The sequence below is a fragment of the Erigeron canadensis genome, chromosome 8 (assembly GCF_010389155.1).
Source record: "Erigeron canadensis isolate Cc75 chromosome 8, C_canadensis_v1, whole genome shotgun sequence".
NCBI lineage: Eukaryota > Viridiplantae > Streptophyta > Magnoliopsida > Asterales > Asteraceae > Erigeron > Erigeron canadensis.
In genome coordinates, this window is record NC_057768.1 from 26703208 (window position 1) to 26716131 (window position 12924).

At 34.2% G+C, this 12924-nt stretch overlaps 3 protein-coding genes across 3 annotated transcripts; 1 reads left to right on the forward strand and 2 right to left on the reverse strand.

Moving 5' to 3' along the window:
- The first annotated feature begins 250 nt into the window (after positions 1-250).
- Positions 251-1522, forward strand: LOC122579351 (VQ motif-containing protein 9). The gene has a single exon (XM_043751514.1). The coding sequence runs from the start codon at positions 521-523 to the stop codon at positions 1325-1327; it is 807 nt and encodes a 268-aa protein (XP_043607449.1). The 5' UTR covers positions 251-520; the 3' UTR covers positions 1328-1522.
- A 1420-nt stretch (positions 1523-2942) lies between these two features.
- Positions 2943-7146, reverse strand: LOC122611090 (14-3-3 protein 2). Its single transcript, XM_043784051.1, has 4 exons — positions 6585-7146; positions 3997-4119; positions 3786-3902; positions 2943-3241 (listed from the first exon to the last, which is right to left on the reverse strand). Exons 1-4 carry the CDS (start codon positions 7068-7070, stop codon positions 3179-3181), a joined length of 789 nt encoding a protein of 262 aa, XP_043639986.1. The 5' UTR covers positions 7071-7146; the 3' UTR covers positions 2943-3178.
- Positions 7147-9301: 2155 nt separating this feature from the next.
- On the reverse strand, positions 9302-11613 carry LOC122580249 (serine/threonine-protein kinase pakF). The gene is made up of 5 exons (XM_043752526.1): positions 11036-11613; positions 10731-10934; positions 10275-10373; positions 10090-10179; positions 9302-9672 (listed from the first exon to the last, which is right to left on the reverse strand). The coding sequence occupies exons 1-5, from the start codon at positions 11564-11566 to the stop codon at positions 9583-9585; spliced, it is 1014 nt and encodes a 337-aa protein (XP_043608461.1). The 5' UTR covers positions 11567-11613; the 3' UTR covers positions 9302-9582.
- Between the last annotated feature and the right edge of the window lie 1311 nt (positions 11614-12924).

Consider the following 12924-nt stretch of genomic DNA (forward strand, 5'->3'; position numbering starts at 1 on the left):
ATATGCATCGTTATCATTTGATACATAGGTATATATAAACTTTTTATATATCGAGGCCACCAATTATATCATAACATGGTGACAAAAGATAAGTGTGAAAAGTATTTATATGGTCCATGTCCCTTGCTCTCTTCCCTTTTTCTGTTTCTCTCTCCATTCAAACATATCTTCTACAACGTTAAAATATGTCCAAAAAATTATTATTCGAAATTATTATAAATAAAAGATATTGTTTTAATTGTCTCTGTTTTTCAACACAAACAAAAACCAATACTCTTTGTTTTCATCCCCATCACTCATTCTTCCCCCTTCCAAAAAAATAAAATAAAATCCCAATATATATACTTTTTATATGGAAATAACTGAATATTAACTTCTGTTTTTGTGTACCTATATATCTATAGATCTGTATAAAAGAGAGATTTTTTAAAACTTTTTTTAAGTGTGTGTTATATAAGTGTGTATTTTTAGTGTGTGTTTTGTGTATTCCCATTCACTCACTTACACACCCTCACTACTGATGGAAAAAAGCTGTCATTCATCTGGGCAAGAAGAATCTTCTCCTATAAACCCTAACAATAATAATACTATTAGCACAAATAATAATAATCAAAATAATAGTAAGGATAATTTTTTGAAACATATTCATAAATTATCTCACAAAATATCAAAACCCCCATTAAATCATCATCATCAAAATAATAATCAAGTACAACATCTACCGTTGATTTTGGATCAAGAGACTAGGAATGAATCTCAGCCGTCCGATTTTAATCTTCATCAAAATCCACAACAACAACATCAGCCACCGGTTTATAATGTAAGCAAAAGTGATTTCCGTGATGTTGTACAAAAACTGACCGGTTCGCCGGCTCATGAACGTCCGGTTCAACAACCGGTTCAGCCGGTTAAGCCACAAAGCTCACGTTTACAACGAATCAGACCGCCGCCGCTGGAACAGATCGGAAACCGTCCACCGTCTTCGTCGTCGTTAAACCCTAACTTCCGTCCGGTCAACGGTAGCTTCTTCCCTGGTCAACGGCCTCTTTCGCCGTTGCCGCCGTTACCGTCGGTACATGCGACGGCGGAATCTCCGATCTCTGCTTACTTGCGTGGTTTTCAGATGAACGTCACTGGATTCAATCCGCCTCCACCGCCGCCAGCATCGGATTTTCCGGCGCCGTCGTCGCCGTTGCCGTTTGGCTGCTTGAATTCGCCGAAATCTCAGTTTCCGATGTTATCGCCAGGATTTCCGTTCGGATTTCAACAGTTAACGCCGCTGTCACCGACACCGCCGGCGCCAAGCCCTAGATGGAAAGCAGTCTGATGTTATGAGGGCATTTTGGTAATTTCGTAAGAAAGTAGGGGCTTTTTTGATATGTAAATTGATGGGATTATTATATTTTTATTTTAAGAAAGACTTATTATTATTTTATTATATGTAAAAAAGAAACGTTAGGTTTTTTAACTTGTTTCATTAAGATTGAAATTTTATCATGGAAACTTTAGACAGTTTTATGTTTTTTTTTTTTTTATAATTATTTTTAGTTCAGAAGTTCGTTAATGACTATAAATAACTCGATATATTGTTATATATGGCCGTTATAAAGTATATATATCACATTTTATTGTGGGCTAAGAATAGCAAAATTACAATCATCATTAACTCATTATTGTGTGTAAAACTTGCTATATGTGATGTGATATGATATCTTATGATGTTCAATGTTCAAATGTTTTGCTTCTTTAGGAAACTATACTAAAGTGAAATTAAAAACTTTTGATTCTAGAATTAGGAGGTTGAAAGAATGTATGTTTGGTAATCAACATTGGATTTGTGTATTGTAAATTTGATCTTATAAGTTGGTTGTGAGCTTTGATTTTCATGTGTTTTAGATTGTCAACACTGAGTACTATACGGTTAAGAACCAACGCTCATGTTTCACGCACAAATTATACGACTAAATGTCATTTCTTTTGCCTGATAGCTGATGCATCTTGGGATTTTGACATAAATCTAAGTGGTGTACAAGATCATTTATCTTTTTCAGTCAGGTTGTTGAAATGTTTTTAGTCTTTAAGATTTCTAATCATCAGATCACTCCGCCATATAGAATGATACTACCAATTCTGAATGAAAACTAAAAGATTGTTGATGGCGAACTTTAGATTATCATAGTTACTTGAGAAAACGGTTTTGATTTCAAAGTTTGCTTCTGTACTAAATGTGTTTAGTAAATGAAATTTGACCCGCCTGCATGTGACATAACACGCAGATGATTATACAGATGTTTTTACCAATTCAAGTTTGTTATAAACTTCAACATCAGGGGAGAGCATAACTTTCCAAATTTATATGTTTAAGTTCCAGTCAGCAGTGTGTCGTGTGCAGCTAATGACCATTTTAGAGAAATTTATGGAATGCTATCCAGGTTATATGCTATTTTGGTATATCTAATGTTTTTTAAAATAAATAAGTCCTCATGGGTTATGATTGTTTTAGGGCTCTGCCCTTGCATTTGTTATGGCCGGCCCCTGCTAGACATGTTAGGTGCATATGTTTGCACATGTTTCTGATTGTGTCCGAAGAAGAATTTATGCTAATGCAGGTAAAAATCTAGCATTGAATTGTAGTTGTAGCTCTAGGCTGGTCCCAAATCCCAATCTTCATACTTTGACTAGTGGGTCAGTTCATTTGACTGGTGCATTAATATCTCTTCTTTGCGTCTTATTACTTTGTAAAGAAAGGCATAATGTTTCTCTTGCTTATCAACAAAATACGACAACGGTACCAATCCTGATAGATCGGGCTAAAGAATAGGAGTTCAATAGCGTATACAAAGTAAAATCAACTTACTTTTTCTCATATTCTGTGAAATCGTTGTCAAGCTTAACAAATAATTGCAAGCCATGGCAAAAAAAGATTGGCTGAGAATCTGAAATGGTCCCAAGAATATTAAATTTATTATATTAAAATTTTAAAACAAATCCTCCTTTTTAAAGGTTTATGGAGAGAGCAAATTGAGGGGAAAAGCATAGAAGACTATTCAACGCAATCCAAAAGCAAGATGATTGAAACTTCTTAAAAAGAAACAGAAAATAAGATAAATCAGTGAAGTTCCAAGGCAATAAAATCGACCCGCGTCTCCTGATTAAAACAATGAAAGTGCAAACAGTCTCATTCCTTTTGGTCTTCATTTTGCTTGGTGGCTGCTTCCTTTATTTCATCGGCTCCCTCGTCCTGTTGCCATATAAATGCGTCAGCAATTGCTTATAATTACAATGGATGCATGGAATGACATCCTTATTACGAGTACACAATTGATTTAAGGAAAATGATTAATGTGCCTAATTTAAAGTAACCATGTAGGGTGTCATACTTCTACATGATGATACTATATCAAGATGGGCAAGTTGGATAATAGGTCACAACAGCTAATTTTTTCACAAGATGAAATAAGACAATAGGTCGGGTCGTGTTGTCTATTTCTACATAATTCCGTCATAAATTTATGTGCTAATATGATTATAAAAGATGGTATTATTTTAAAATCTAAATTTTTGAATGAGGCAAGTTAAGAAACGGTAAGTATTCAATTAGTATGTTTGTGCAACATGTTCCTTTTTTATCAGCCTGTTCATAACAAACGGGTCGAAATTGTAACTTGTTTCTTGTAAGGAGAGGGAAAGATTAATTAAATTTCTGTTAGTTCTTTAAACCAGATTAAATATGCAATTTTAAAAAAGGTATAATATGGAAGACAAACAAGTTGTTTTATATTGACCTGCATATCAGATGTCCACAAAGTAAGGTTGTCACGAAGAAGTTGCATGATCAAAGTGCTATCCTTGTAGGAGTCCTCGCCCAAGGTATCCAACTCAGCAATTGCTTCATCAAAAGCCTGGAATTGGGATTAAATTATATTATTATTCCCGAATGATACATCATAATCTAAGATGAGTTTACAGTTTATGTACATTTTTAAAGATTAATACCTGTTTGGCGAGACTGCAAGCACGGTCTGAAGAGTTTAAAATCTCATAGTAAAAGACTGAGAAGTTAAGAGCCAGTCCTAGACGGATTGGATGTGTCGAGGCGAGTTCAGTGTTTGCAATATCCTGCACAATAAAACTTTAATATTACAGAACAATAAAGACAGCAAATTAATTGTCTACCCATATGCATTGCATGTTTATGTATGCATTTATTCATACAATGACAAACGGTAATATATTGTCCAGTTACTGTAATAAATTAACAGAAAAAAAGTAGTTCAACATAACTAAATGGAAGTACTTCTATGTCTATCTGTCACCCTACTCAGTTTCAGACTTTCAGGGCTTCATGTTTGGTAGAGCATTTATTACTTATGATTCATAGATACAAAACAAAGTTATGCAGGACACTCTGCAGCTGAATTAACACTTGACACTTCAATCACAAGGGCTTACAAGGATAGATATCATCTTTTTAAAGAAAACAACATCTTAATAAGAGGATCACCCAATCATTATTTAAGTGAACTTAGGAAAGATAAGAATGCGTTTGAAAAATAACATAAAACTGAACACAGAGTTAAAGCAATAACTTGATGAGTAACTACGCCATAACTAAACGAAGGTACCACATTGTAGACCTGTCACCATACTCACTTTCAGGGCATAAATTTTGGCAGAAAATTTATTATTTATGATCATAGAATCACAAAAGATATGCTGGACACACTGCAGCTGGATTTGTAAACTTGACAACTCAACCACAGGATACACAGAACGGAAGCATCTTTTGAAAGAAAATGACATGTCGACATCTTAATAAGAGTATCTACCAACCAACAATTTTAAGCTAGCTAAGAAAAAAAAGAGTTTGTACAAATTTGGGGAAGTGGATGCTCTGTTGCAACATGAATAACATATGACAGAGAGAACTGATGACACCATATGATTACATTAAATGCCGTATGTTCTATGCAGAAGTTGCTAAAAGCAAAAACAATAAATTAACCTGATCTTTAACCAAATACCTGATGTTTCATCACCTCCATATCCAATAACATAAATAAGAAAAGGAAATTAACAAAGTAATTTCTTAACACATCCTATGATTAGCTGGAATTCATCCATCGTATTCACTAGGAACATGATTTCTACTTTCTACTCTATTAGACTTTCACGAAACAATAGTGCTACGTTTTAACTCAACTTCAGTTTAATCAACAAGCTTGTTTTAAGAAAAGATGTGCAAAGCAACTTCTACAAGTAGAAAAACAAACTTGTACAAAACATGTAAATCATTTCATATTTATTAGGAACGCGGTAGTATCGTACTATCGTATGACCTGTGCATATCAAATGAATGCATTAAGCCAAAAACATACAATTACAGCTTAAATTATCTAACTGAATTTCACCAGATTGAGATCACCGTCAACAATGACAGATAAAAATACTTCTGCAAAAGCAAATTGGAAACAATTGCATCTGCCAAAAAATTCCAATAATACTAGAAAATCTACATCTATCAACACACATAAACAATCTAGCTTCTTTCATATTCCTTCAATTCAGAAACCTGATACACCCTAACCTAAATTTCAAAACACAAATTACTTTAACCTGTCTTACACAAATTTTCACATCATTAAACTAAATACCATCCTGAAATCTTAATTAGCATATGCAAAACCTAGCCACATCAATCTCACTCAACAATGACACATTAAAAAACTTTAACAGTCACAATATACAAAGCAAATTCACAAGCCAAATATTTCCATAATTCTAACTTGGGAGAAACACACTTTGGCGGACACATACTGCACGCAGTTCCTCACATCGGGTAACTTTTCTTTAATCTTTATTCTCACTACTAAGGCCAAAATTTCTCGAAACTTATGATGCATCTACTTACCTCCCATGTCACTCACCACATCATTATAACCAGATTTTCACTTAAGGTAACATGCTAAGCACAATTTTCTACTTTGGGTAACATAATACACTTGTTACCTCAAGTTAGGTAACATATAATGTGTACGTTCTCAATTATTAACATCGGTCTACCTCTGCCTTTTATTTTATTTTTTATACTAATCACCTATCATGTAAAACCAACAAGGTTGGATAAGTGGTTAACATTGTTGCCTCTGGAGATAGAGTTCAAGGGTTCTATCCTCATGCCTTGCAAGGCTGGGAGGTCCTTTTCTATTTTAGATGGAACCTGGAAGCAGTCTCTCTACATCATCGTCGTAGGTATAAGGCTGTCTACATCTCAACCTCCCCTATACACTGTCAAGGTATTGAGACCCAAAACCCACGAAATACGCCATTAGGTGTTTACTTGTAATCAGCTATCATGTAACATGTCACATCATCATAACGAGATCCTAGTCATCTACAATGTCACATGTCATATCATCATAACTAAATCCCAATCACATCACATGTCACATCATCATAACATATCCTAATCAACACTTACCGCGCCAAAACAAAATTACACAAACAAACATAAATACATACATGCATACATACACTATCAAAAAATCGCACGAAAAATACAAATAAAAAGAAACCGGAAAAACCTGAGCAGCTTTATAAGCATTAAGAGTACTTTCAGCAGACTCTTTCCTATCCTCACCAGTCTTAAACTCAGCCAGATACCTATGATAATCCCCTTTCATTTTCAAATAAAACACTTTCGAATCGCCATTACTCGCATTCGGCACCAATTTCGCATCAATCAATTTCAATATTCCATCACATATTTCATTCAATTCCTTTTCAATTTTCGCCCTATACTCTTTGATCGCTTTCACATGATCCTCATTTCCTCTAGATTCTTCCTTTTGTTCAATTGATGATATTATTCGCCACGACGCGCGTCGAGCGCCGATCACGTTCTTGTACGCCACGGATAACAGGTTTCGTTCCTCGACGGTGAGCTCTTCGGTTTCGGAAAGCGATGTGACTACTTTTTCCATGAATTGGACCATTTCTTCGTAACGCTCCGCTTGTTCTGAGAGCTTTGACATGTAGACGTGTTCCTCACGCGCCGTCGGGGTTGACATTTTTAGGTTGGAAATTGAGGGATCTGGTTTAGGTGTTGTTAGAGTTTAAAATTGGATTTTTGAAATGAAACTAGAAATGAAATTTCTTTAGAACATCCGTCCCTTGTTCGTACAGGTTTTCACTTTTAAGTTTTAACCCCTCACTTATTTTATTTTTTTACTTTTTTTAACACCGATATTTATATTGAATTTTTATTTTTTTCACATTGCTTTTTAAATTTCACATCATCGTTATTCGTTAATATTACTTAAAAAAACACGATAGTAACTCCCAATGTCGTCTTTCATGAGTTTTGGGTCTCAAATACCGTCTTCAATGTTGTATGGGGAGGTTGAGATGTAGATAACCTTACCCCTATCAAAGGTAGAGATGTCAGGTTTTATCAAAGCTAGCAAATGACCTTCATCCTTGCTGAGTATGGGGATCGAACTCATGACCTCTAATTATTATTATGTCAATTCTAAATATATTTCGTAAAATCATGTCGAAGGTTGTGATGTTTATCCTTTTGTCGTTTTCTTTGGCTCTTTAGTCTTTATAAATACAAACTAAACTGATTTGCTCAAAGGTTGGATCTAGGTTGTTTAGATGTTCATAATATAGTTGATGTACTTATGGCATATCCGTTTTCTTCGACATTCATAATATGTAAGTACATGTTTGGTATGAGTTTGTTCTTTCTTCAAGGTCTTGTCGAGTTCTTAACGATTTGCCATTTACATTGAAGCTCACGAAATGCTCATTCAATATAACTTAATTTACCATTCTTGATAAATGTATTATTTCTTTTTGTTAATTTACCACAAGATACAAGTTTTTGAACATACAATACAAGTCATTGTTATTTTTGTGTGGTAAATGTATCACTTATGGTGGTACTATTATCACTTCCCTATTCATAATACCATGTTCATGTTTTTGATGTTGCAAATTTCCTTCATGTTTTTTTTTTTCTAACATGTTGAGAACTCTCAACTTCGTTGAGCAAACAAAGCTTAAAAGATGGAAATCGTAAGCAGATATCTGATGGTATAATTTTGCTTTCTCTAACACGTATAAAGCAAAAATAATTGAATGTATATGCTCAATTTGTAGAAACCAAAGGCAAAGCCCATTATTGTAGATCCATGTCTTTATTTATCCAAAAAATCGGACCTTGCACTCACGTACATCACAACGTAGATCTGATGTAGACTTCAAGGCCATAACTATTAGAAAGTAGACTCATCTCATTAGTCAAAGACGAATAAACTATTTGAAAGTTATGACCGTATTAACTTCATTGGAGCATTTACAAACAGCTCCAACAGGGTGCTTTATGACTCAGTTTTAACCCACTTAGACACATTTGTTTTGAGCAAATCTTCTGTCTTTTGAAAGGTCTAATCGCATAGTTTCAATAGCTACTTTCAGATGTTACCAAAACAAAAGACATACAAAGTTACAGCCCCTCAAAAACTGTTCAGAGTCGATTCTGGCTGCTGAAACTTGAGAAAACAGCTCTTACTGGCTGTTTTGCAACCCAATTTAAACCACTTATCCATGGACACACTAGACATATCCTATACTGTTTCGTAGCCCTTTGGATCTACTTTCCATCCCAATAATCCACTGTTTCCAGAACTGTTCCATTAGGGGGTTACAGACCCTCAAAGTAGGCCCGAAAATCATTTTTAGCGTTTTTCCCCAAAATGGACAAAAACTCTCAAAATGACCAAAACTCAAACATTAAATCACCAAAACTTCAAGAACTAAACATAATACTATATTTGATAAGAATGGGCCTTTCCTTCCAGAGTTTAGGCTCAAACGGGCCAAGGGTGCTAATGCCTAATAGACACAAAATGACTTTGACTAACCAAAATTTAATGCAAAAGCTACATATAGATCCACAAAAGTGCAGATGTCTTTTGTGCCATATTTAGGATGTATTCAACTCAAAATTTCCTCTTTGACTCACAAGACGACCCAATTGAGTCACTCAACCTGAATACCTGATTATGTGCAAAATGGGTAAAACAATACCCTAACATACATAATCTACATCACAATGTCAAATGGCCATAAACTTACATGAAAATCTTGTAGGAGACGTACCAGACGTATCTGTGAAAACCCTCCCACTGCAGAAAGGGAAGGAAGAAAAAACCTGTCTCTAGGTTTACCCTAACAAATGGTTAACTTTTCCATTTTTTATATATTTAAAGTAACTTTTTCATAGGACGGTCATTCATGTTGCATGAAAACCAAGTGTATTTGAACATCTTATTATAGAAAGAGATACAATCACTCTTGTAAGAGCGGAGGTTTTCGAAATACAAAGGCGAAAAGCATAAATTTTTGACATTTCATTAACTGGAGGCTAAGAGAGTTTGAATGGATGTTAAACTAGTCCCAGAATGATACTATCTTTAACAACAGATGTGCTTTACCATATATGAAATTGTTTTGATCTGATTTGCAACCAAGTATCTTGTCTGACTTGACATTTTGTTGATAGGCCAAACTTTTTCAGAGCTTTCTACCATGAGAGCCAAAGCCAACCTCATGACACCTTGTACTGTTGTATGATGAAGAATGGGATTCAATGTATCCAAAGTCCTGCATTGTCTTATTCTTAGAGTGCACAAATAAAGAAAGAAAGAAAGAAGAAAAATAAAATTAAGTAACACCCAATGGCGTTTTCCACAGGTTATGATCCCAATACCGTGAAAGACGGTGTATGAGGGAGGTTAAGATGCAGACAAAAGAAGAAAAATAAAATTAAGTAACACCCAATGGCGTTTTCCACAGGTTATGATCCCAATACCGTGAAAGATGGTGTATGAGGGAGGTTAAGATGCAGACAAGCTTACTCTACCTAAAGTAGAGAGGTTGTTTCCAGGTTCTACCAAAGGTCAAATAAGACCTCCGGATAGCCGGGCATGAGCATCGAACCTTTGAATTCTAGAGGCAAGGGTTCCAACCACTTGATCTAACCCGGTTTATTAAAAAAGAGATAATCCAGTAATCTTATACCTTAGACTTAGACTTGGCATAAGGTGTTAAGCAAGGATTTAAATCATTTAAGAACATGTCATCTGGACTGCCAGGGGTAGTGCTAAACTCCTGAATCATAAGCAATAGGGAGTATGTAAATAAGTGCTAAGATAAGCATAAATTAGTTGGAAACATAAGTCAGTCATCATTATCCATATGCTTACCAGGGAGTTGGATGCTTCTTCCTGGTCATGTGTTAAATTAGAAGAGGTCACAAGACCATCATCATAGGATCCTTGAACCGAATATTTGTCCGCTTTCACCTATCACCAACAACGGATTATTAAACATAGTAAGACAACCATCTCCCAACAATTTAATTTTTTTGATGTTTTGTTGTAAAATTTGGTCTCCAACCAAAATTGATGCAACATACAACGAAATTAGTACCAACGTACATTTTAGTAAAAATTAACAAGGGCCAATCTTTTATCATCCCCTCGACCTCCTCCATCTTTTCGCTCAGTAGTGTAGATTTATCCTAATTCGTTCAAAAAGATAATTTTATTTTATTATATATGTAGTGTATCTTACATTGATCAATGACATACTAATATGGGTAAAGTTGGAGTTATGAAAAGATTTGAATTTCAATGAAGTGATAGTTGCGATGACAATACCTGTGCGAGATCGTGCGCAAGGGAGTGAAGTTGGTTGGTGAGAGAAGTAACTTGCATCTGTAGAGACATAGACGAAGAAGACGATGAAGACGACAACTCCTTGTGGTGGTGGTGGTGGTGGTCTTGAGGAGGGAAGAGAATAGCAGTTTTCAATGAGTTAATCTCTTCCCTTTGTTTCAAACACAGATCTTTCAACTTATCAATCTACACACAAAACCAACATTAATCAATACCACTTACTTACATCATATATATAAATAAATAGATATAGATGTTGATATATAGGAATTTAAATTATAATTAACCTCAGTATTTTTCTGAACAAGGAGAGAGTTGAGTTGGATAATAAGTTCCTCCTGTTCTTTATTAACATTCAGAAGCTCCCTCTCACTTTTTAAAACCATCCCCAAACTCCTACTACTATTATTATTACTAATCAATGCCTTTTTATCACCAAACAGCTTCTTATGCATTAATCCAACAAGACCAATATTATTATTATTTTTATAATTAGTTATATCATTCCCTGTGAATTCCCTCTTTCCTTTGGCTGATGCTTTTGATAAAGAAGAAGAAGATTTCTTTTCCATAATTAATTTGTTAACCATACCGGTCAGATTCAAATTAGCCGATTTCGTTTTCGACGATTTCTTTGTAATTGTTATGGCGTTGTTGTTTCGGTGGGTAGTAGATGAGAAAGAAGAAATGTCTGATTCAGCAGCTGAAGATCTAGTGGTCTTATCATAACGACCGCCGCCGCTACTACTGCTTAATCCCCCTGATGATGATTTTGATTTTAATTTTGATTTTGATGAAGACATAAATAAAGAAGACATTCTGCTTCTTTTTTTAATGTCTTAATTTTTTATGATGATAATTATAGGAGTAGAAATTATTATTCACGCTTTCCTTGTTTATTCAAATTTTCATTTTTTTTAAGGGAGTATTTGATTGAAATGACAACGACTGATTTTGGATTTGGTGGGGTGGGCGGGAGGAAGGGCTGGCTTCCAATTTCAAATTATTTTCACTTGGTCGAACTTCCCTCTTCTTAATCAAATACCTATTTTTTGTTTTGAAAGGTGGATTTTGCTTCTAACTTCGTGTCACGATTTGATAGCGAAAGGTCTAGCATACGTTATCTTAACCAGCTTCATACTAGAGAGCTCCATCGAAGTAGAAATGCCTATTTTCAAATACCCAATAGGAAAAACCCCCTACTAATCCGCCCGAAGTCACGACAATTAATAGGGGTAAACCCTACTCTCAGACTTGAACATGGGTATACCCAAACCAAGTCATCATAGAAATATTACCTATGTCACAAAGTTGGTGGAATGAAGATTCGAACTTCAGACCTATAAGTCACCCGGAAAACTCCATACCACTAGACCAACTCATCATTGATTGGTTAATTGGTTATACCACTCTATTTATACCATATTTTATACTCCTTACCATTAAAAATGTTCATGTTTTAATTTATTTTTTTTAACTTTAAAACCCTAAATATTTTTAATTATGCTATATAAAAGTTGATAAAAATTATAAAAATTAATTGAGTTTGAATTACTATAGTCCGGATGGTTATAGACGACGTACAGGTACCCACTTATAAATCTATCCACTTGTATACATAGTTATGACTCATAATTTTTTACTTGACTTGAAAATATGATTTTTTGACTCGTGATTCGGAATGTGACTCAATTTGTGAGAGTGAGAATATTTTTTAAATAACATAATATAATTTAATTATATATGTGATGTCTTTAAAAATAAATATAAATTAACTATCTTAATACATTACTGAAATATTACACATTTAATAGTTTTAAGTCATAATTTATAAACTTACAGTTTATCTTTAAATTCACACTAAAAGAATCAAAAATACATATATAGCAATCATATTTGTACGACTCGTATTGACTCAGTCCAAGTTCACATCCCGACTCATAAGAGTTGAAATAAAATAAAAGTCGTCTCATTTTTTGTGCAAATAGACTTGACTCGTAAAAGTGTAACAACTATACAAGATAGTTTACTTGTATTAATTTATAATGTTTATGTATTATTTTATTAATTATATTAATATAGTCGCTAAATTTTCTTCACATTCACATTCATTTTAAACAGCAAAAAAAAAAATAACGAAATGCATTTTTGGTCCATGTGATATCAATCCGTTTGC

Coding starts and splice junctions, on each gene's coding strand:
- LOC122580249 (XM_043752526.1), bottom strand. CDS start 11,566: ATGTCTTCTTTATTTATGTCTTCATCAAAATCAAAATTAAAATCAAAA. Junction 10,935..11,035: donor TTGTTCAGAAAAATACTGAG/GTTAATTATAAT, acceptor TTTTGTGTGTAG/ATTGATAAGTTGAAAGATCT. Junction 10,374..10,730: donor TTGCGCACGATCTCGCACAG/GTATTGTCATCG, acceptor TGTTGGTGATAG/GTGAAAGCGGACAAATATTC.
- LOC122611090 (XM_043784051.1), bottom strand. CDS start 7,070: ATGTCAACCCCGACGGCGCGTGAGGAACACGTCTACATGTCAAAGCTC. Junction 4,120..6,584: donor ATGCTTATAAAGCTGCTCAG/GTTTTTCCGGTT, acceptor TTTATTGTGCAG/GATATTGCAAACACTGAACT. Junction 3,903..3,996: donor CTTGCAGTCTCGCCAAACAG/GTATTAATCTTT, acceptor TCCCAATTCCAG/GCTTTTGATGAAGCAATTGC.
- LOC122579351 (XM_043751514.1), top strand. CDS start 521: ATGGAAAAAAGCTGTCATTCATCTGGGCAAGAAGAATCTTCTCCTATA.